A 25,722-nucleotide genomic window follows, 5' to 3' on the forward strand; every position below is an offset into this window, starting at 1 on the left:
AGTAATTTCTTGATTTTGGTTATATTGTTATAAATATTTATGTGGTAGAACTATTCAGAAGATCAATATTATTGAGATCCTGTTCATATATGTCTATTACTTAGCAAGATATAAGTTTAAAAACTCTTTAGTGATTGGGATTAACGGGATGGAAGTTGAAAGGTTATGGACAACCCTTATTATAATGTTCAGAGCTTTGTAATGATTATATTACATATTATTCATATTAATATGCTTAGTAATGTTTTGATTTTAATCATATTGGTATGTGTGTGTATGTTGTAGAACTATTATGAAGATCAATATCATTGAACTCGTGTTCACACAAGCCTATCACCTAGTAAGATATAAATTTAAAAATTCTTGAGTGATTGTGATTATTTAGATAAAAATTGAAAGGTTGTGGATGTTTTAAAATGAATATGAGACAAGGATGATAGTCTATATTGAGACACATTCATTTTGATGCTCTTTATTATAAGTTTTATCAAGATAAATATTTAAATGGACAACACTAGTTTTAATATCACAATTACATTTTTTGGTAATTTTTTTGTTACACTATATTATTATTTAGGGATATTGATTAAAGCAATCATTACAATTAAAGTTTTTAATAAAAATAATCATTTTTTTGTGTGTTTTACAAAAATATCCATTTTGTTCTAAATGGATCATTACAAAATATTTCAGAAGGATAAAAAATATTTAATGTGAATCTTTTTTTTTCTTGTTTGCATAATTTTTTTTTTCTCAAAAGACTTTATTCATCCATGTCCAAAATATCTATTTGGAAGTATATAGTACCATCATTTTTGAATCAAACGATATAACCTTTCTATCAAATATATTCTCTATTTTGCCACGTTTATTTATTTTTGTCAAATATTTAGTAAAAAAATATTTTATCGAAATTCCAAAATTATTTATTAGATTGCAGATTTCTTCCTGAAATTCGTGAATTCCTTTTCCTTTTGAAATATTAAATGTATACAAAGAAATCAACACCGAGTATTTTTCTGCGAGAAAAAAGTATTTATAAGTTATTCGAAATGACCGAAATGTTGATCATTTTTTCAAAAAAAGCTTTTTTTTAATTAATAAATGTTTAGTGTTAATTCAAATTAATATTACTTTAGTTAATATCCATGTTATTTATAATAACTAGGTGGGGAACGTGGGGTCGGATGCGACATGTCTTTCAGCAAAATTGAAATATAAACAAAATAACTTTATATTTTAAGAATGACTTTAAAAATAAATTAAATTTCTATTTTTGACATATTCATTTTCATTATAGGATGTAAAAAGTTTTTTTTTTTAATTTTTTTTATTTTATATATATTTGTTTTAAAAAACAAAAATTACACTTTTAGACGGATTTGAACACAAAATGACCGGGAAACCAAAACTATTCCCAACACCTGTCCGCACAAAATATGGATACTGACATAAAATAACCTAAAGATGGATTTGAACACAAACACATAACTAGAGGATTATTCTTGCCAAAAACCACATAAATTTACTATTCCTAAAAAGTGTCAATCGTTTAATATATATATATATATATATATATATATATATATATATATATATATATATATATAATAATGTCATGTCACTATTGGAAATATGGGTTTCAAAGACGGAAGTAGCGACGGAAAATAGTAATTAGCGACGGATATATGATCTATTAAGCAAGTTTTGACGGATTTTAAAAGCATATCGATTACCTAAATTGTAGACATGTTGATCAACAGATCTGCTACCCGAATCAGCAACAACAGAACATATCCCTTGCTAAGCCCTCGCTATTAGCGAGGGAACACGACGGAATTTCTCGTGGCTCGATCTGTCGTTGCTAATACTTCCCCTGCCAATTAATTAATTCCCCCCCAAAATATTTCACGAAAACATAAACCCTCTCCCTCCCAGATCGACGCTCTTACTTCTCCCTCCCAAATCGAGACCTTCTTCATCTCATTCTCTTAACCAAATTTCAACCGGCCTCCTCCACCCCAACTACGTCGATTCCGGCCACCTCCACCCCCAACGTCGCCGATTCTGGTCCCTCCACCCACAACGTCGTCGATTTTAAACATCTTCTCCGATTCTTGGTATTTATTGTGGAAATTCTCTAGGTAATTCTTTGTGTTGATATGGTGTTAAAAGGTTAGAAGAATGTATGGGTTCTGATTTTGTTCCCCTTGTTAAGTTGATTGTTTCAATTGCTTGGGGTAATTTCTGATTCCTATATGCATATTTTTGTTTTCACACATACATATGGTGAGTGACCAAATTGTCATTCAACAGGTCTTTTGGCTACTGCAGCCATTGACCTTTTGCTTCTACCTTCTGCTTGCAGTTATTGTAGGGGCAATGATCCTGGAATGTGGTTCCAAGTCTTGTCTGGAAGGATGGAAAGTGGAGTGAATGGTGGTCCAGTTTCCACGCTTCTTCTGAGGTTTATCTCAAATTGTCATAGCACTTGGGTTCAAAAAACAAAACATTTTTGTTTCTTAGTTGTAATGGTGAACTCAATGTTTACCTTCAAAGGCTGAAGGTACATTACATCTAATTAACTGTAATTATGCTAAACACTGTTTGTTAATTAAAATTTGCATAAGAAATGAAGGTTATCAGATATTTGAAGGTTCTTTTTCATTATATACTCTATATATTGTCTTCTAGATGTAACTTATATATAAGAAAAGTGACAGCTTAACTTGTCAATCATACCCACAAAATAAAATTACCTAAAAGAATACTGCAAAAAGCTTCTGTCATGGCAGTTAGATACTGCAGTAGCTTAACTTCCTTAACTGATTTGCCCTTACATGTTGCTAAACTTGAAACCAAACTTGCATGAACGAAAATCTTCCAGAATTTTGCATTCAAGTTTCTTCTTTCTTGAATCCTCTCTAAAAAAACATGCACCAGGAAAAAAAAAGATAAAAATGCTACGTTTTTCTGCAACTAAACTGGTATATACTTCTCATGTAAATCCTTTGACTTTACCTTAATCTGATTTTGAACTACACCCCTTACAAATAAAGTTTACTAATTAAGATCCCAACATTTACTTTCTTTTAAAAGCTCTTAATAGCTTTACGTCCCAAAAATTTAATAATTTGCTTACAGTATTCACGTGCATATATAACATACGCTCCTGATCATTGACACATTTTACTATTTCTGAGGTGTTCAAATTTTCTATAAAAATGTGCAATCTATCCTTAGAAGTTGTCATGTTGACAATACATTACTTACATCATCCACTTGAACATTATCTTTTGTTCTTTAGTATTCTTATTGAAATATATGCTGAAAGTATAAAAATGTGATCCTTTTGACACCTCAATTGTTGTTGACAGGACCAGTATGAAGTGTCATGTTCTTATCAGGAAGTTGGAGAAAGCTCGTGTGTACATAGATTTCTAGTACTTTCTGTTCCCTACTCTTTATCATTTTTTTTTTTTTTTTTTTTTTGGGCATAATGTTATTAGCATTAAAAAAAATAAAAATAAAAGTTGAGGATCCAAACTCCATGGTTTCAGGTACTAGACGCATTGATTAGTCCTTTTTGCCAAACAAAAATTTTAACAGATACATTATCGGATGGCAGTTGGCTTTTAAGGCAATTGCTTCTTTATAGTGAGACAGAGTTAAACACCTGTCATCTTCAATCCCTCAAGGTCAGTCGAATATATCATCTCATGAATCATGTAAATAGTTACCCAATAAATTTGTATGTTGGTTTAATTTAGATGGAAAAGTGGGTTATGCCTGAAGAAAAGTAAACATGAAACAAATAGTGCAAAAGTAACAAGTTTTGAAAAAGTAGATTCTAAGATGGTAGCTTTGCCTTTTCTTTACTAATTGGCAAAGTTTTTTGTTGTTTGTTGCACAGCTATTGGAAGGGTTACAAAGTTCACTTATCATCTCAAAGATACCTTCTTTTTCACATACAAGTCATAGAAGCCACAACAAGGTGGTGACCTTCAAACATAGCTTCCAGGTTAAAATCATCTGCTTACCCATTATTCTTTGTCTACTACAAGAAGAGTCTGTTGTTTCTGTTTATTGGGTGCTAATTATAAATTGTGGCGAAGGGCACAGATGTCATAGTAGATCAAGAAAGATGTGAGTAGGACCATCCATAGTTCCTGTTGATATCAGAATGACAAAACCACTTTTATAACAAAAATACAAGAAAATCTTAGTAAAAGAATAGGAAAACAAAACAAGAGAGATAAAATTTCGTTTGGTGTTTGTGGGGGTGGCAACCCTGCCTGTTGAGGGGGTAGAGAGATAAAGTTTCTTTAATTTTTAGAGAGAGGAACAACAGGGAGAGAGAGAAAGAGAGAGCAAGATTCTTTCCCCCCTCTTTAAGAAAAGATGGTTGAAGAGAGGTTCTTCTGAGATCATCCTGAAAAGGGCATTCAAGAATCTTAGATATCTTTCTACTTTTTTTTTTTTTTTTTAGTTCCAATTTATTTTTTGTGATTACTGTCCATTTGATTCATAATTTTCTTGCAAGGTCCAGTTTATTCATCATCACTGTCTTCATCTTTAAATTTCTTCATTACATTTTCACCCACATTATTTTGAAAAGAATTGTTTAGATTCTTTCATCACACAGGTAAAAAAACATCAACAAAAAGAAATAGAGATTTTTTTTTTGATAAAACTGATTGCCCTTTTGTTCTTTATATTGTCTCACTATCTTTTGGTTATATACTTATATTCCATCCTTGATCAATACCCTTTTGCTTTTTATTGCTTGCTGTTGAGGGTATTCTTAACCATTGCCTTTTTATTCTTTTCTGGTTCTATTTGTGTGAAATACAAAAAATCTTGTTGGTTTTCTGACATCTCTCTAAAATCTTTCATTTTTCAGGTTCCACTTGAATACCTTCAAGATTGCAAGTTTTTGCACATTTTTGTCAAGTAATGCCACAAAGGAGGCATTATGGCAAAAAAGATTAGAAACCCATAAAATGAGGGACCCCGATTTGATCATTAAGTTGAAGAGGGGTATGTGTTGTTGTATTTGTAAAATAGGGTTTTCTTAGGGGTATAGATTACCATTTTTTTTATTGGTTCTACATTCTTTTATCATCAAAACCCCGAAAAAGAAAGATTGTTGTTGGTTTTGGTTGAGTGATCAGTTATATTGAAGGAGGCTTTGTCACCATTAAAGCTGGGAATTTTCTTTAGCAATTTGTAGAGTCCTGGCTGTTGGCAGAAACCACCGCTGCCTCCACCACCGCAATGGGGTGTAGATGGACAACATATAAACTCTGTTTATCTTGTTTCATGCTTTTGATTCTTCTTCACAGCTGTTCTTCACTGAATCCAGAGGGTAAGTTTTGTAACATTCCACAAAAAAGTAGCTTGTTAGATACCATGATAGAATTCAATTCCCTCATATTCCAAACATTCTGCATTCCAAATGCCCACCTCCCCTATGTTGGTTGTGGGACCTTTTTAATTTGTGTACATGTATATAAATATTTCTAGGTTGTTTGTAATTGGAATACAGGTGTGGCCTTGTTGGATTTTCGGGCAGGAGTGTCTTGTGATCCATATGGCGCATTCACAAGTTGGAATCCCAGTGACCTTGACCCATGCTCATGGTCTAATGTTCTTTGTGTTGATGGTAATGTTCAAGTCTTGTAAGTCCATTGCTCTCTGCTTTTCACTATGCAAATGAATGTATAGGACTAAATTTTATGCCTACAATGTTGCTTATATCTAGAATGAATATGATTTGTGATGTGTTTTGTATTTTTTGAAGGGATCTCAACGGGCTATCTTTGGAAGGAGTATTGGCACCTGAGATTGGGAACCTTACTCATTTGAGACATCTGTAAGTGTTATTCTATTTTCTCTGCTAGTTTGGTAGGCTTCTTGTTTTTTCTTCAGTTATGTCCTCTTATAAAAGTATTGTATGTTTGAGTGATTATGTAGTTTTTGATTATACCCCACTTGGTATAATGATATATGGTTTCTTCTATCCATGGTTTAGTGGTACGATAGATGTAAATAAGGATGTGGTTCATCAATGTTTTAGCAGATGTTCCTTTTGGAAATAATGGGGACAAGACTTAATCCATTAAGTTACATGTAGGTGTTTCTTTTTGAGTTAATGCAGAAAGAACAACTTAATAGAGAAAGTCAAGGAATTTACAAACTCTTTTGCAAAAAGAAATAAATTGATGCAATTGGTTTGTCTAACATTTATAATGGGTAAATAAGTAACATTACTTGGACACTGAGGTCAAATTTGTAAAAAGTTACAACTTAATGGAGAAAGCCTCCTTTCTCAAGTAAGCCGCTCTTTTTGCATTAAGCTATAAAGAAACACTTACAGCTTAAATAGCACCTTAGAATCACTAGAGAGCACACAAATGTGAGAGAAATGAATTTATCAAGAGTCGATATTAATATTAATAAGTTTAAAGATTATTTTTTGTTAATATTCTCCCTCTGGTGCTCATGCATTCGTGTTTTACTAGTGTCCTCTCACAGAATCAGTTCTCAGGAGCTATTCCCAAAGAGCTTGGTGAGCTCACAATGCTGGAGATACTAGACTTGAGGGATAATAACTTCAGTGGATTTATTCCCTCAGAGCTAGGAAGAATGCATTCATTAAAACAGTTGTAAGTAAAATAACTAACTCCCTCACATCTGTACACCAAATCTATCTCATTGTATGCTCATGCACTTTGATCATATTAGTTAATTTGGAAGTTTTGTACTCTAGGTTGCTGTGTAACAACAATCTTGAAGGATCGATTCCCATGGAGCTCAGGACTCTCAACTTTCTGTATGAAATGCAATATGATGAAAATCTTTTATCCCTTGTTGCAGATGGGATTGGATGTCTAAATAGGAAATTTGGACGTTGGTAAGAGGTTCCACATTCTTTTGGGCATACTCATTAATCATATTATCATCACCATGTACATGGCTTAAATGCAAGAAGCAGCACCCTCCTTTTAAAAAATTTTAATGGTTTGTTTATTATAGCATATCCGATTTTCATAATTTTCCAATTAGAGCATTGTACTTTGAAAGCCATAGCATCAACTTGTATAGATGGTTAGATTTATCAAAGTACAATGCCTCAATAAGAAAAAATGAATGTAAGTTGTTATAATGCAAAAATAAACTAAAGTTCGCTGCTTTTTGAACTCAATATCAAGTGCACAAACTTTCAAGCAACAATCACCAGATAAAAGTTACTAAGCATGTTTCTTCAAAGTATTGTGTTACAAACATTTCATTCATGATTTGAATGATTGGTGTTGAAAGTTTGTGTAGTGAATGATGAGTATGTACCCCATCATTACTTGATTTCCTTTTTTTATATTTTTTTGATAAGCCCCAACTAATCCTAGAGTGCTTTTATTTGATTTGCTTTATTAGAATCATTCTGTTATCTATTGGGCTTTAGGGGTAGAATGGTCTTTTTGGTATTATGATTGTTATTGGCTGTTTTGTTAGTGGGAACAGCACCTGATTACGTTGGCTGTTATTCCTTTTGTCTCTAGTCTTTAGTGATAGTATATATAGTCCTTATGTTCTAGGAAGTAGGCAGCGAAGAATTAATCTGTAAAGAACTTTGTTCTTCTTGGAGAGACCATTCCTCTCGAATGAATGGAAATCTATCTTTAATTTACTGGTATTATTGAGTGGTTTTGTTCCTGTGAATCTGTTAAAATGCCTGGGGTATATGATAGATTCAACTGTGATCTATCATTTTTTTATTATAATCATGAAAGGAGAATGTCTACTTATTGTGTTGTATTACTATTGTGAACAGCATCTGGCAGGGAGATTTTAAACTTCTAAAGAAAGCTGATCCTCTTCTAATATGGATTAAAGAAACAGTTAATCATTACCTCAAATTGTAAGGAAAAACTTGCGATTTTTTTGGAACTTAATGTTTTTCTTATTTGTTTTATTAACTAATTTTCTTTTGTTCTTTCTTTGCTCAAGTGTCATGCATGGAAAGTGCTCCTCACACAATTGTCTTAACACTGAAAAAAGTAAGACGCCCATACTCTTATTTAAACTACTGTAAACCGACCTAATCAGGAGAATGACCAAACTGCCCCTGCCTTACCACTTTATTATATAATTGCTACTTATTTCTTAATGTACAAAACTGTTTTATCCTGTCCTGCATAACAAACAAACATAATCTTGTTTGCATGTGTAAATCAGGAGCTGAATCAGAAGAAGATGTGAAACAAGAACATGATGGGAATATCGTACGCCGAAAACTAGCAGAACAATCTCCAAATCTAGCAGCTGCACCTTCTCCAATTGACGGATTTGGTCCCCCAAAAATTATAAATCTCCCAAGTAGTAGAAGCAGCGGATCATTTCCTGCTGTACCAAAAGAAAAAAAAGAACCTACACCTATTAATATTAATAATAATAATCCCCCACCATCATCACATGGCCCCTTTAAAGACTCAACTTCTGAAAATCAAAGTCAAGAAAGTGAATCCAATTCAAACATGTGGAAGATTTTGGTCATAATATTTTGCCTAATCCTTGTGCTAATCATCTGCACAACTCTTTGGTGCGTGTGTCGAAGTCGGGCAGTGAAGACAATATCTCCTTGGAGAACTGGTATCAGTGGCCAGTTGCAGAAAGCTTTTGTTACTGGTAATATTTCTTTAAACAAAAATGACTTAATGTTCATGCATATACCATATGTCCCCTGATTGGAAATACAAAAATTTACTACTTTTACTACATATGTTATCAGGTGTTCCAAAGCTAAACCGGATGGAGCTAGAAACAGCATGCGAGGATTTCAGCAACATTATCGAGACAACAGAAGGTTACACTCTATACAAAGGAACATTATCAAGTGGAGTCGAGATTTGTGTTGCATCAACCAGTATGACGAGTCTCAAAGACTGGTCAAAGCGTGCCGAATTAGGCTTCCGTAAGAAGGTTTGCTTATTTGCAAGTTCGTAATCTATCTATATACACCGAACAACGAATAACTTGTGTAGCTAACATAACAATAACATATATGATGTTTGGTTTTGAAATTTTTTTATAGATTGATGTGTTGTCACGAGTGAATCACAAAAACTTTGTTAATGTTATCGGTTATTGTGAGGAGGATGAACCTTTTGCTAGGATGATGGTGTTTGAGTATGCTCCTAATGGCTCACTCTCGGAGCATCTACATGGTAAGAGAACTGGTTGTTTATCATTTTGATTTTTTAAAATCCTGATACAAGATAACGTTTGTTTGGTGTTATATATATATATATATATATATATATATATATATATATATATATATATATATATATATATATATATATATATAGTTAAAGAGCTTGAGCATCTTGATTGGCGTTCGAGGATGAGAATTATTATGGGAACGGCTTACTGTCTTGAATACATGCACGAATTGAATCCTCCCATACCCCACTCAAACCTCGACTCCACAATGATCCGTTTGACCGAAGATTATGCACCCAAAGTAACTCAACTTCATTTCATTTCATGTTATATTATACGTCATGTTTTATTTACTTGTTTAACTCTCAGGTTGCAGAGATGAGTTTCTGGAGAGATTTCATGTCAAAATCAAAAGTATCAACAGCGGATGACCATTCTCAACTGCCACCACTGATCGATACGGAGACAAACGTCTACTGTTTTGGCCTCTTAATGCGCGAAATCATTTCTGGCAACAAAGGACCTCTTCTACCTTCGGTAACATTTTTTTTTTCTTTTTTTTATTTATTTACAAAATAGGTTTTTATGTTCCATTTATTTCTCAGCAGCAGCAATATGTGGATGACAACACGGTCGATCCAACGTTAAAATCATTTAAGCAAGAAGAAGTTGACATCATTTATCAGATTATTGAAGAATGCATTCAACAAGATCCTCGAAACAGGCCAACAATGAAAGAAGTGGTTCAGAAGCTAAAGGGAGGGCTCGGGATTTCACCCGAGCAAGCAGTGCCCAGACTTTCGCCTCTTTGGTGGGCTGAACTTGAGATCTTATCTGGAGAGCCAGTGTAACGAAACAACAATGTAAAGTTAGATTGAAAAGAAAATGACCATTTTACCCCTCAGTTTTTGAGGAGTGAAGTTAGATGGGGGAAACGCTTATCATCGAGATGCCGTTGCTCGATTTGATTCATTTTTCGGGGACTTGTTTGTCGTGAAATAAGATATATGTATATGTCCTGTGTTAAGTGTCGAGTGTTTTCGTGGTGAGATATATATATATGTTGAATATGTAAAAGTTGGGGAGAAGAAAAAATAGAGAATAGCCAAGTATCTTGTTTTAGGGAACGTTTGTCAAACACCTTATAGTAGACCCAAGGAACTAATCAGTTAGTCATCCAATCAAATTCAATTTCCTTCAGTTCCTCTCAAATACATGTTTAAAGGAATTTATCATTAATAAGGGAAACAACGATATCTAAATTTTATTCATCCTATTTTAATAAAAACAATATGCGTCTTTTGATGAAAAAAAAAAAACGAATGGCTGATATTACATGGATAGCTATGGGTGGTTAAAAAGTTGTTGACTCCGTGTATAAATCAAGATCGTTAGATGAATTTGATCCAGGGTTGTGATTGTTTGTTCTATTTCTCACAAATATATAATTTATCATTGGATCCTAAGCCTATACTTAATCCACATAAAATTAAAAAATATAAGTTTGGTGACAAACATAACAGGTAATCTTATCCCTTGGATGAAAATTTTCGTGATAAAGATTAACATTTGCAAAATGGTTCGATTCATACTAGACTTCTTTAACATGTGGTTGAGAATACCTATCCATCAACTTAGACCAAATGCCATTCGGTTCTTGTCTAATATCCATATGTCCTTTATTGTTTAATCAATTTGATAATAAATTGTCTAAGTGTATGACAGAAGGCCCTAAGGGCACGTTAGTACATGAAATAAAAATCAGAAAAAAGAATTTAATTTATTTCTCTTGTTTGTTTAATGCTAGGAATAAGGAAATAGAGAAAAAACTAATTCCATTTCCACATAAATTATTCACTACATTTTATAGGGACACTGGGAGAAGAAAAGGAAAAACAAAAAGCCTTGAGAAATTACAAAAAAAAGCAAAGAATAGGAGGGAGTGAGCTTCATCCATAGTTCAAATCGTACGGGGTGCCCTCCATCAATTATTTTTGCCCATTACCTTTGTATTGCTCTCCGGCTTCATCGCAAAAGTCGAATACTATGATATAATCCATAGTTTGAACTCTACGACTCCATCTCTATTTGCGTTTTAGTTCCAACCCTACATTAATCCTCAACAACTTTATCTTCTTATACAAAAACTCACTTGGTGTTGTAATTTATAAGGGCTTAAGTGTCAAAAAGCCAAATTTTCATAGCCATATAGTTTAGAATCCATGATTAGGGTTCTCATAATCCTAGTTTACAATCCCTAACAACTTAAGACTCAAAGAAAGAAGGTTCAAGGGAAGAGAAGAAAAAAGAGAAGGCTTTGGTGATTTTTGGGGATCTTGAAGCATAAAAGAAACATAGACAAATTTCGTCAAATGGACCGGTAGAGGCATGAGTGGAAACTTGGGAAATAGGGTTCTCATAACTGGACCTACTCAAGAGAAAGAACGGACCGACTGATAATGGTAGCGCAGTTTCCCATGTAGCGATACTACGATCACTAAATGATCGGGGCCCAAATAGACCTATCAGTCTAAATCAAGTACTTAGGGAAAGAAAGCGTATGTCCTTATCTACTTTCCAGACTGTCATCAGTCACATCATACGGACCCTAAAAATAACCTTATAGATAGAATTCCCTGAATCTTCAGGAAAGGTAGGTAAAAACCATCTCAAAGTTATAATCTTTACTTGTCACCAAGAGTTGGTGTAACACCCGATTCAATGTATTTCTCTTTTTGATCCTTATTATCAAAAATGTTTGCAGAGTTGGTTCTCCTTGGAAATTAAAAGAAACGTGTGGGTGTTAGCTAGTACGTTGGGCGTACGTTTGGTACACTGGGCGTACTCGCTCAAACCACAAGCCCTATTTTTAGGATTTGACCCCTATTTAACTATCATTATGGACTTAAGACCTTTCCCCTCACCATCCTCCTTCCCTCTAAATATAACCCTAGCTTGTTCTTGAGCTTTGGTGGTTAAGTTTTGGTGTTTTTGCTCACGTGGAAGAAGAAGGAGTTTGGTATTCAAGCCTTGGTTGGAGTAGAGCTCTTAGATCCAGAGTCTTCATCACTTTTACTAGCATTTGGAGGTATAAAGATTTTATCTTGATGACTCTATATGTTAGATCTAATCTAGGGCTTGTTTTGGGTATATTTTAGTCCCTTGAGTCATCCTTGTGAGTATGATCTACTCCAGGAGCTTAGAATGTTAGATCTTAGCATCTCTGATGTTGCTAGTACATAAAAATGTCATCTTGATGGGTGTTGATGAAGCATGTTAGAGTTGGTGTTCATAACATTGACCTAGATGGATAAAAGCGAATTTTAGGTCCCATTAAGTCATGGAAAGGAGTAAAGTTTCCAACTTTATTTATTAAGACCTTATTTTGACATAGATATGAGGTTTGGACATTAATGTCTCAATGGATTAAGACATTTGGTTAAGGATTTAGGCTCTGGTCAGTACGCCGGACATACTTCTTAGTATGCTGCACGTACTGGGTATGAGGCCCGATAGAAGTCCTTTAAGTATGCAGGGTGTACAGGTTAGGTACGCAGAGCGTACTACTTGTTGTGGGCCTAAGATGCTTTTTGGGCTATTTTGAGGGTTTGGGCTTTGATTGGTTGGGTTTAGCTTTGAGGGGTAAAATAATCTTTTACCCTAAGAGTCGGGATTATGGACTTGTGCTCTCGGTTATGGTTTATGAACCAATTATTATTTAGGGTATTATTTTATCATATTTAGTGCGGAGATTTCCTGGATCAGCAATCTGATCATTTATCTGATTTTTCAGCAGATTGAGGTGAGTTTTCTCATAGTACTTGCGGGTCGAAGGCACCAATGCCGACCCGTTGGATTATGTTATAGTATGTTAGTTTTCTTTGTGCCTCTTGCATGTATTGTATATGTTTGTACGTATACCGGGCGAGGATCGATGCCAGGCGGGACTTGATGAGTATGTTAGACGGGGCCCATCACATGTTGCTGTCAGATTTGTTCCGGGTGGGGCCCGATGCTGGACGTATTGGATTAGGTGTCTAAGCCAATAACTGAATTAAGACTATCATGAATTGGATTGTAGATTATCTAGAGAAGTTAGAAATAACAATTGTATTGCTACAACATTCATGAGTACTTAGAAATGGAGATTTAAGTATTGGATAAACCCACACTAAGAGAATTACTTCATGGATTATATCACGGGTAATTCTAAGACGATAATATCTTATATTCTTGAAACAGAGATATATGAGTTGTAATTTACAAGTCCATTATACATTGGTGTTGCGTTAACGCAAAAGTGACATGATGTTATAAAACGTAGTGTCATGTATGATTTGGTGAGTAAAGAATACAAGCCTATAAGTCAAGGTTTACTCATTCCTTTTGCCATAATGGGAAAAGTTATATCTTTGGACCCTTCGGTGATTTGGTGGTGACTTATAGTGCTGGGCCTAGCCAGGACTTAATTGATGTGTTTAATTTGAAGTCTTATCTCGTCATCACAAATCAGGAATCGGGAAACAAAATTTTGGAAAATGAGATTGATTCTAATCTATGTCTCATGTCTATATGATATATACTAGAACATAGGAATATTTGATCACTTATCTCATGATCAATGTCTGTTTATTTCAGAGTTCGACAATTGCTATGGAATCACTCTTTGTTGTTTAATTTAGAAGTTATACTGGTAATTGCAGATATAAACTTATCCAAGTGGGAGGCTATTGGATTATGTGTCTAAGTTAATAACCGAATTAGTATAATCTTGAATTATTAGCAAAGTCATTTTGAGTTGCACTCAAACCTAGTAATTGAATAAGATGACTTTGAGATATATATATATATATATATATATATATATATATATATATATATATATATACAGAGAGAGAGAGAGAGAGAGAGAAAGAGAGAGAGAGAAATTTATTGATTTATTATATGATTAAAAAATAGCAATAAATGAATTTATTAATATGTTATGAAACTAATATATTAATTATAAATGGTAATATTTAATTAATAATTAATCATAAATTAATTAGATTAATTTTGAGATTAATTGTATTAATTAAAAGTACAAGGGTTAAAGTGCAATTGTTTAATAATTGAACAAGAAAGAGTGTAGAACCTTCATTGGAAGGATGTGGACGAAATTAGAGTATTCCAAGGCATCTGAAATATTCCTTGCAGATAAATAAGAAGCCGAATAATTACCAAATTGAATAAATATTATTTTATTCATTTAGTGTTGTCTAGGGTTTCTAGATTGCACTACAAAATGACCCTATAGGCTTCAATTTTCGGCCATACACTTGATCCTCAAGAGCTCTAGCCCGAAAATTGGCATTCTCTCTCCTCTCCCAAAAACTTCTTATTGCTAGTGTTGGGTGTGAACCATCAGATGCAAGACATTTGTGTTGCTAGCTTCCAAGTTATTGAAGAAAGGATTCTTGGTTGTTTACTATAACAATCAAAATGTATGTTTTACCTTCTATAATTTTTGAAATTACCTAAGGTTAGTGTGTACTTGTTGTTCAATAGAATGTTACATTAATAGTGTTATGCCTTATATCTTTAGGTTGAATGCACCCTTAAGTATTAAAGATTTATTCGCGTTGATATATGTAAAACCCATCAGGGCGGGGCCCGATGGTTCTGGGGCAAGGCCCATTGTATGTATGGTATGTGGTATTTTGGGGAACTCACTAAACTTTGTGCTTACGCTTTTCAATGTTTCAGGTACTTCCGGTTCGAAGCGAAAGAGCTCGAGATGATCGCAATGCACACACCATAATTTTCCGCTTTATTGAATCTGATGTATTTTGGATGATTATTGATACACTATGATGTCCTTATGATTTTGATAAACACGTTTGTGTAATGTTTTATTTAATATAAAAACAATTTTTTTTGTTCCGAGTTTTGAGACGTTACAATTGAACATTTCACACACTAAATTGATTGTCGGAGTGGTTTTCTGGAATCATCGAGAAATAGCCTAACAAATTCTCTTTGCTGAATACAAGCCTTCCTGTCAAAACACACATCACCTCGAAGATAATGATATTACCTGACAAAATGCCCAACCCTGAGCATATTGGGTGTACGGCCGTATAGGGCCCGCATTTTCTTTTTAACCAATAATGATATACTCTACATATAATAGTCTTTGATAATAAAAGAGTGTTTGAGATTACTTTTTAAACTGTTTTTGTGGATTTTTGGCTTTTTTTCACAAAGCCAAAAGTTTAAAAGGGTGTTTGATAATTCTAAAATTCTATTTAAATTGATTTTTTAGCAACAAGAAAACAACCTGTTTTAGAAGTTAGGAATTAGTGATTTTTGATTTTTTGGCATTTACTCTTTCAAAAGTTAATTCAAATACATTTTAAAAAAGTTAATTCAGAAGTTAGGAATTAGTGATTTTTGATTTTTTGGCATTTACTCTTTCAAAAGTTAATTCAAAATACATTTTAATTCAAATACATTTCAAAAGTTAATTCAAAAGCCATAAGCCAAAAAGTACTTTTAAAAAAAATCAAAAATAACTTTTTTTTCTTTTGACAAAATAATTTTTTAAGTTAAGAAACAATCCCAAACATCCCCTAATAACAATAACTAGTTGCTGACGGTGATGGCTAAGGTGCTTGGCATGCAAGCCTTTTCGTGATTAGCATATAAGTCCAATAGGTCCCTATGATTTATTCATTTGAGTTCTCGTGATATTAAATTAAAACCTATAGCTCATTAAGGGATTAGATGATTAGAATATGTCCAATAGTTTCCTTTGATTTATTCTCTTGAATTCTCGGCACTTCGCAGGCCAGGGAAGAAGATGAATTTCTTTTTATATATTTTTGGTTGTAGTACATTTAAATATACTCAAATATCCGGATAACCAATATATATATATATATATATATATATATATATATATATATATATATATATATATATATATATATATATATATATATATATAAATGTGATGTGATGTGCAGCTCTCCATTTTATCCCACAACACGCCATGCTACTAAGATTTTTTATTCTTTGTATATTTTTTTATAAGCGATTTTTTTTCTTCTAATTCTAATTCATATTGTTCCTCGCATTGTTTCTTCTTAATTGAATATTTTGATTTAACCAATTATGGTCAATGTTATAAATACTGTAAGGCGTGACTTGGCGGTAATACCAAACCTCAAGTTTTTCTGAGCCTTTGTGAGTCACATCGTTTGTAAGGCGTGACATAAAACGACAATTTTGTATATAGTTAATATTTTTATATGTATTTTATATTATTATTCATTTTTATAAACATACATGAGCTAAGATGGAGTTTTGGTAAAGTTTGGTGGCATGTACAAACTTTGGAACCATGACGTGCCATGGCGGAGCCGTGATAAACTTTTTAGAATCTTCATTATGATAGAAATAATGAAATCCGGTTATAAGTAAAAAAATTAAATTTAAAAGATTATTTTTTTAATTTTCGAACAAGGCTCATAAATTCAACAAACCGACCCTACATATTAAAATTGTAATTTAAATTAATATCATTAAATCTTAATTAATCAAGAATAAGTTATATTAAAATTTTATTCTTTTTCATAATGTGATTCTTTTAATGATTCCTATTACAAAATAAAATGTAAGAAAAAACTAAAAAAATTAAAAATTAAAAATATAAAACAAACATCCTTCGTTTAAAAAAATCAGCTCCATTTATTCAGATAAAGCAAATAATATCTATCATTTTAATAGGATAAACTATTGAGTATAAAAAATTCCCATTTTTTCCTTTATAAATACAAAATAATTATTTAACATGTTAAAAGTAAATAAGACGATGATATATGATCGTTCATAGTTTTTCGAGAGTTGTTACAAAGTCAATCGAGGTGTGAGTGATTGACCCCTTCGTTCCACCGCAGATTTCTACCGCCTCCCAACTAATTTTCCTTTCTATAAAATACACCACCACCACCACCATCACCGCCAATATACCATTGACGGTCTCTCCATAACCACCACTAATGAATTCCACTCTACTCATCTTCTTCCTCTACCTCCTCCTCATCGCCACCCCACCATGTTCACTTATCGCCTCCGCCGCTAGCAACTGGACCCTCCTCCACTCAAACATTGGCATCACCGCCATGCACATGCAACTCCTCCCTAACGACCGTGTAGTCATTTACGACCGCACCGACTTCGGAGCCTCCAACCTCTCTCTCGCCGGCGGTGAATGCCGGATAGACCCACACGACTACGTTTTGACGAGAGACTGCACTGCCCACTCTATTGAGTACGACGTCGCATCCAATTCCTTTCGTCCACTAATGGTTCAAACCGACATCTGGTGTTCTTCAGGTGCTTTAATGCCTGACGGCAGCCTCCTCCAGACCGGCGGATTCAACGACGGAGATCATGTTGTTAGAGTTTTTAAATCCTGCGATACATGTGATTGGGTAGAAATCACGTCGGCGTTGGTTAAACGGAGATGGTATGCAACTAATCACATTCTCCCCGGCGGACGCCAGATTGTCATTGGTGGTCGCCGGCAATATAACTATGAGTTTTACCCGAAATTGTCGAAGTCAGAGAAGGCTTACAGTTTGCCATTTTTAGTTCAGACGAATGATCCGAAACTTGAAAACAATCTATACCCATTTGTGTTTCTCACTCCTGATGGAAAGTTGTTCATTTTTGCTAACAATCGAGCAATTCTATTTGATTATGCGAGAAACAAAGTTCTCAAGGCTTACCCGGAAATACCTGGTGGTGATCCGAGAAATTACCCAAGCACCGGGTCTGCAGTACTACTTCCAATGCGGATTGTACAAGGTAAAGTAGCTGTCGTTGAGGTTTTGGTTTGTGGTGGGGCACCCAAAGGAGCATTTTTGAATGCGGAAAATGGGAGATTTGATAAAGCTTTGAAAACTTGTGGACGGATTCAAGTATCCGACCCGAATCCACAATGGGTCATGGAGACTATGCCTTTAGCTCGTGTTATGGGTGACATGCTTTTGCTACCAAATGGTGATGTTTTGATCATCAACGGAGGATCCGCGGGTACCGCTGGATGGGAATACGGGCGCGACCCGGTTCTTTACCCGGTGATATACAAACCCGATAACCCGTTTGAGGACCGGTTCGAGGCTCAGGTTCCAACCACAATACCGCGAATGTACCATTCAACCGCTCTCTTGATTCGCGATGGGAGGGTGCTTGTTGGTGGAAGCAATCCTCACATATATTATAATTTCACAAATGTACTTTATCCAACCGAGCTTCGGTTGGAGGCATTTTTGCCACCATATCTAGATCCACTATGTGTCAGGTCACGACCCAAGATAACACCTGATTCTCAAACCGAGTTTGGATATGGGAACCGGGTGGTTATCAGGTTTAGGGTCATGGATGAGCTGGATCTGGATTCAGTCATGGTGACAATGGTGGCACCGGCTTTTAACACGCATTCGTTTTCCATGAATCAAAGGTTGTTGATCCTTGAAGGTGGGAACACTACAAAGGCTATTGGGAAAACAAAGTACCAAGTGATTGTGACGGCGCCGCCTTCTAGCAGCATTGCTCCGGGGAGGCATTATCTTTTGTTTGTGGTTCATCGGCAAGTTCCAAGTGAAGGCGTTTGGGTTAAAATTGGTTGACTGGAGAAAGATCGGTCAAACATGATGAAAGGTTACCCGTGAACCTTTGAAATTTGATCTTGATCTACAAATCTTGTGACACCCGTGAATTGTTATCAATCAAGTGCACATGGATAGAGGACCAATCAAGCCTAGAGTCGTAAACAATTTGATGAGAGGGTGCTTTTAGGGCAATAAGCCAATAAGTTAAAAACAGAATGTAGTTAAAAACAATGAAATTTTATTTATTAAAAAGATTAGGATTTACGTTTTATTTGAGATGCATTTTGAATGAGGTATATCTAATTATCTGTACTAATTTTATTTGGAAAAATCTATCATTATCATTTTAAAATATAAATTAGTTCCGGAGAATCCTTATTTTCAAAATTTAAATTATATGTTTTTGTCATGATAGTTTAATTGAAACTTATAACCTTTTGTATCAGGTAAATTAACATAAAATCGACAACTTCAGCTAAAAATGGATTAAATATATGGATAAAATATATGTACTTCATCAATTTATTAAAGATTAAATTATATAATGTTGAATTGTAAAATATTATAATAGAAACTGCATTCTAAGAGTGTTCATCCATTGTCCACAGAGGTTTTGTCCATTTGATTTTTAGGTTCATCATGTTATTGTTCTGGGTTTACATGATTAACTTCAAATAATATTATCGTATGAAATATAATATATATGATTAAAGAAGCACATATAAAAATAAGCATGAAAATTTATACAAAATTTACATCGAAACGTCAAGAAACTCGAATTTAAAACATACTTACAAATAAGTAAGTAATATCTTTCTTTCTTTCTTTTTTTTTTTTTTTTCTTTTTTTTTTTTTTTTTTAAGTTTACGAAGGCAATTCAAATAATAAAAACACATTATATGTGAACCGACTTATACATAGGAAACGTATATAAAAATAAACATGAAAAAGTAAAAAAATGCATTGAAACATAGACAAACTCTGTAACACCCGGTTCATGGTACGTAATTTAATTACAAAATTTTACACTTTTGTTTTGGGACTCGGGGAGTTGGAGGCCCCAACTCGTTGAGTAGAGGTTAAAATAGGACTCGGGAAGGAGAACCTACTCGTTGAGTCGGATGCCCCGACTCGACGAGTAGGCGTGTCTGGATGAAACCCTAATATTTAGGGTTTGCACCCTATTTAAACGCCTTATCTTGCCCAACCCAACCTCCATCGTCCCTTTTAGTCCATAAAGGCCCTAAATCGAAACCCTAACATTGTTTGAGTGTTCTTGAACCATTTTTGTGTTTGTGGTGGTTGTGAAGCTTGAGGAGGAAGAAGGAGCTTAGGAGTTCAAGTGGAAGCTAGTAGATCCAGAGGTTTTGTCCCATTTCCAGCTCATTGGAGGTAAAAAGCTCCAACCTTAACCATCTATCTCTTAGATCTCTAGTTAGGGTTCATTTCCACATTTTCTAAGCTTTTATAGAGTCATACACGAGATTTTGTGGTTATAAAGGAGCATGACTTCAGATCTAGAACCATAGAGGGTTCTTATGGCATAAAGGCGCCAACTTTATGGCCATAAGCACTCCATGCATCTTGTAGACTCCATTTTACGGCCTTTTGAGCCAAAAAGCCCATGCATGGATGTCAAGTTTGGAACTTTACATGTATTATGGACCCTAGGAGGTCAGATCTATGTTTTGAATGCAACAAGACCCACTGAAATCGAGTGTATAGTTTTGGACATAGAGGGACTCGGCGAGTCACTCATGTGACTCAACGAGTCGGGTCAAGTTTCCCACCAAAACCCTTCAGATAATGGACCATGAGTTGAGTTAGAAGAACACGCAGTCAGTTGGACTCATTGAGGACCTGGAAATCATGGGACTCGGCGAGTGTATGAACTAACTCGGTGAGTTCAAGGCTATGTCCCAAAAATATAAAGATGGACTCGGCGATTCAAGGAAGAACTCGGCGAGTCCAGCTCTAAGAGCATCACCTTGCATGGAGATAAACTCGACAATTTCATGAGGAACTCGAAGAGTCAAGGACTAAATGTCCTAACTAGCATGAAGATGGGATCGCGAGTCAAAGGATGAACTCGCCGAGTCTATTGCAAAAGGTCCCGACTTTGTATCATGGAACTCGACGAGTTAGTGGACTAACTCGGCGAGTTGACCAAAATTGACTTTGAACATGATGTTGAGTTTGACTTTGTATCATGGAACTCGACGAGTTAGCTGCCCAACTCCTGAGCCTGATCCCTCACCAACATCTAAACTACCGACTGGTCTGTTGCGTAAAACCACCATTTTGAAAAACACATCATAACAAACATCAGAATACTAATCAATTCTCGAGGGATCACATTCACTACAAGTTCCTTGGATTCATCTCAGCCTTCCTTGACTTGAGTACGAATCCTCTGTTTTCAGTAGTACGGGCCGATACTACCTTCCACATCTATCCGTACTTTCCTCAAGAACTGCCTTGACTTCACCAAGTCTCTTCTACTAGTAAAGATTCATGCGCTACTCTCATCCTAGGCTTGCCCTAGGGTAATCAACATTCCACTCTCCGCCATCAACTACATAAGAAGTCCCTGCTATCTTCCCCTAACTAGCTCGCGAATACTATTACATATCACTAAGACTACATAATTCTTCGAATAAGAGATCCTACCTTACAACGGTTCGACTCAAACAAGAGCTATGAAAGAGAGTTAGACATAACCTTCTGAAATTATTTAATCCTCGCAATGTGTAACTTAACATATTCGTTCACTAGTTAGTAAAAGACAACTAGAACTCCTAAAAGCACGAAGCAAACAACATTCGAGCATTGAGTACACTTAATCAAGCATATTCTAATCAGGCCATCATACTGACTAATTTGTACTAGCATGCAGTCCATAAAGTTGATACACATATAGCAGGAACATAAGGCATCCTTTCTAGATCCTTAGTCCTAATCTATCATGCAGCTCTCATAAACATATCATAACATAAACTTGTATGGGTAATTTGGGAGTACTTACTTGAGCTCAGCTGATTGCATGCACCACGCCCTTTCCCCTTTTCAAAGTTCTTTTCTCCTTTCAAAATTCTTTTCTCTTTTCAAAGTTTATCTTTATAAAACAATTTTCTTTTTGAAAATTGTCATACCAAGTCCTTAGTTTGAGTTCAAACACACCCAAGATGTGCCCGAATCTATGAAACCAAGGCTCTGATACCAACTTGGAACATCACAAAAATACGGTCCAAAAATTTCATTTTTAAATCATTATTAAAACCATAAATAGCATCATCATCATATAAACATCATAAACCATGCATCTCAAAAATAACATAACAACTGTCAAAGTATCAAAATACCATATCAAATATCAGAGTGAAATATCCCAGGCGAAAACTGTGGTGTGTGCAATGCGATCATCCCGAACCCTACCCTTTGCTAGCAGAAATACCTGAAATCAAAATTGAAATCCGTAAGCACGAAGCTTAGTGATCTCCCCCAAACTACCACATAACATACATTAAACACATAATAGCATATACTGGGCCATGCCCACTGCATCGGGCTCCGCCCGACATCGGACGAATCCGGCATTGGGTCTCGCCCGACATCGGACTGAAATGCGGCATTGGGCCCGGCCCGACATCAAACCGAAGTCCGGTATACATATATCATAGAAACAAACACATGACACATAAACATATAACATATAAACATATAAAGCTTCCTCGGGCTTGCCCCGACATCGGACTGAAGTCCGGAACACATAACACATGACATATAAGTTATATCTTCATTGGGCTTACCCCAACATTGGACTGAAACCCGGAACACATAACACATAATATGCAAGAACCACAAAGACATTAAGCATACATAAACGTTTCTCGGGACCTCCCCGACATCGGACCAAAGTTTAAAAACATATAATCTGCATCTGGATAACCCCGACATTTGACCAAAGTCCGGTATACGCTAACCTACATAAACGGGCCGATATTGGTGCCTTCGACCCGTTCGTACTAGAGGAGAATCACCTCTCAAACTGGATGTTGAACTCGTGCGTGAGGAAATCTCTGTTGGCTGCTCCTATGACTCCCCGACTATCAATTTCACAAAAACACTTAATCAAAAATCTGCTAACTCTTCTTAGGGTAAAATAACCATTTTACCCCTGGTCAAAGTCAACGTCCTGGTCAATGTCAAAGTCAAAGTCAACTCCCAGTAACTCGCCGAGTTACCTCCTAACTTGGCGAGCTCCTATACTACTCACACTCGTGATCAGCCGAGTCAAATCGTCGAGTCCCTTTGCAGACTCGTCGAGTTCTACCTGGGATACTATCAGGACAATCCAGCTTCAACTCGTCGAGTCCCTTACTAGACTCGCCGAGTTCCCCTGTTTGCTTGGCTAACTTAATGGATTAATCCCCTACACTTTAGATCCAAGCTTCATACTTCACTTTAACCTTGAAAATGTCCTTTTTAAGGGTAAATTTACCCATTAATACCACTTCTTAGAGGGTTTAGCTTGAACCCTAATTCCTTAGGACCTAGAACTTGGTCCTTAATCCCTCCATACACCAAACTCCAGCTTACAATCTCATATCTAAACCCCTAACACCATTTGGACACGTAAAGTTCCCACATTTCCCACATGCATGGCCTTTTGGGGCTAAAAGGCGAATATGACCCTCTAAGGCTTGCATTGGGGCTCCAATGGCATAAAGTTTGCACCTTTATATCATCACAACCCCTCTAGGTAATAGATCTGGAAGAATACCCACTTGGGTCATTCATTTCCCAAAAGATATCAATCTTGGACCATAAACCCACATAAAGAGGACATAAAGAGATCTGATGAATCAAAAGTCAAGGTAGAAGCTTGATTACCAGAAAATGTAGCAAATGGAGTGTAGTTTCTAGATCTACTCTTTCCTTCTTGAGCCATCTATCTTCTTCTTCTTCCACAAGCTTCAAAAGCACACACAGGTCACTCAAATGACTCACACTCTCAAAGAAAGCTCTAGGGTTTCGTGGATTAGGTTAGGACAAGGAGGTTGGAAATGAGGCCAAGGGGTAGGGGTTAAAGAGCTTAAATAAGGTGCAAAACCCCGAAATTAGGGTTTCACTCTGGCCGAGCTACTCGTCGAGTCGAGGGCTCTTGACTCGTCGAATAGATAGCTCAAACCCCGCACATAACCTACCCTCTGCTCGATGAGTTAGGGCCACCAACTCGTCGAGTCCCTCTTTCAAAATTAATAAATAAAAGAGTTAAATGCGCACCATGAACCAAACGTTACACCCATCTGATTGCAATGAAAGCAAACCAGACGTTATCCTTGGGTGGTTGCTGTGCAATCCCGACTAAAAGTGTCCGGTCTTGCTGCACTTGTAGTAGCCTGAACCACCTCCCCTGCAAGCTCCATCGGTTGTCTTGCCGCACTTGCCACAGCGGCCCCGGCCTTGCTGGCCCCTCGATCTCGAATAAAAAACATTAGGCCTCTTACCTGAACTCTCAGAAACTTGAACCTGATCCGACTTCCTCTTCTTCTCCATCTACAGATCAATCTCCTTCTTTCTGGATCGCGCCACCATATCATCCAGTGTCTTGCAACTGGATCTGCTCACAGACTGCCTAATATCGCTCCTCAACATCTCGTGGTATCTCGCCTTCACAATAAAGATCAAAGGGTACATGGATCTGGAAATAAGGTAAGTTCCTCGTAACAAAATCACATTTATCAAAAGTATCCAATCATAAATATAACCATTTATTAAAGAAAACAAAATTTGCACATATAACAAACAAATGCTATGAAAACATGTCTAGTATTGCACATAAGAGTAATAAAAATGTAAATACTCGTATAATGAGGACACGTGTTTCAATGGTAAAATTACTCACATTTAGCTCAATACTTAGCAATCGATATACTTCTTTCTCAACTCTAAACTTCTCAAACACCACCTAGTGTCATTTGGCTATTTCCCCTCGACCTCAAGTTCACAAATATCATCCGCTACTCTTTCCTATACATATATATATATATATATATATATATATATATATATATATATATATATATATATATATATATTATTTTTTTCGAAGCCCACAAATGGTCCATTAACTCAGTTATTAATTTCTTAACTCCAAAACTTATTTTAAATATGGATAAACAGAAATTGATGATGCGGTTTTTAGTTTTGCAAAAACCGATTTTTTGGTGCGGTGCAATTTTGAAGTATATACCGAGCACAAAAACTTAATCACATTGCATAGACAAACCGAAGCTACTACCGAACCATATCTATTTATACATATTAAATATAAAGGAATTTGAAGAGTTATCGTCTCCTGGAATATCTAATTTATCCATTAGCTAGTTGTTATCTTTATCCATTAGCTAGTTGTTATCTTTATCTTATTGTTGATCAAGAACTCGTTGTATATAAACCATTTGATAGTTGAATGAAACGTAACTTTAAAACCACTAAAATTTTCATGGTATCAGAGCAGGCTCCACAGGCTTGCGACGAACCTAACCGGAGATGACCGGTGAGAGACCAGAATCCTCAAAGGAACTCGATGGAACTCCCATCGATTCCAATTCTCCCTACTACATCCATGCATCAGAGTACCCTAGGCAAATGCAAGTTAACGACGTCCTAACCGACAACAACTATAATGACTGGGCCCAAGAGATGAAGAACTTCCTTTTCGCCAAGAACAAGGTTGGATTCATAACTGGATCAATTAAGAAACCAGGAGAAGATTCAGCCGTATATATGCCTTGGATGCGTGCAGATGCGATGATCAAGGGATGGCTAACTA

General features: G+C 35.5%; 1 protein-coding gene and 1 pseudogene across 7 annotated transcripts; both read left to right on the forward strand.

The window, feature by feature from the left end:
- Window positions 1-1,733: 1,733 nt before the first annotated feature.
- Window positions 1,734-10,425, forward strand: LOC145010106 (protein MALE DISCOVERER 1-like). 7 transcript variants are annotated; one of them, XM_078968805.1, is made up of 19 exons: window positions 1,735-2,144; window positions 2,369-2,566; window positions 3,378-3,443; window positions 3,561-3,698; window positions 3,914-4,021; window positions 4,904-5,040; window positions 5,175-5,368; window positions 5,549-5,681; window positions 5,804-5,875; window positions 6,525-6,668; window positions 6,773-6,916; window positions 7,835-7,921; window positions 8,011-8,060; window positions 8,239-8,688; window positions 8,792-8,982; window positions 9,095-9,227; window positions 9,372-9,526; window positions 9,595-9,762; window positions 9,831-10,425. In XM_078968805.1, the coding sequence occupies exons 7-19, from the start codon at window positions 5,278-5,280 to the stop codon at window positions 10,074-10,076; spliced, it is 2,064 nt and encodes a 687-aa protein (XP_078824931.1). In that variant the 5' UTR covers window positions 1,735-2,144; window positions 2,369-2,566; window positions 3,378-3,443; window positions 3,561-3,698; window positions 3,914-4,021; window positions 4,904-5,040; window positions 5,175-5,277; the 3' UTR covers window positions 10,077-10,425. The 7 variants fall into 7 exon arrangements, with proteins under 7 accessions (XP_078825054.1, XP_078824931.1, XP_078825017.1 ...); XM_078968891.1 differs by having other exon boundaries at window positions 5,224-5,368; XM_078968928.1 differs by having other exon boundaries at window positions 1,734-2,144; window positions 4,904-5,368; window positions 9,834-10,425.
- A 6,665-nt stretch (window positions 10,426-17,090) lies between these two features.
- LOC145010427 (aldehyde oxidase GLOX pseudogene) lies at window positions 17,091-19,155 on the forward strand (annotated as a pseudogene).
- The last annotated feature ends 6,567 nt before the right edge of the window (window positions 19,156-25,722 follow it).

This window comes from Lactuca saligna, chromosome 1, assembly GCF_052625555.1.
Source record: "Lactuca saligna cultivar CGN05327 chromosome 1, ASM5262555v1, whole genome shotgun sequence".
Lineage (NCBI taxonomy): Eukaryota > Viridiplantae > Streptophyta > Magnoliopsida > Asterales > Asteraceae > Lactuca > Lactuca saligna.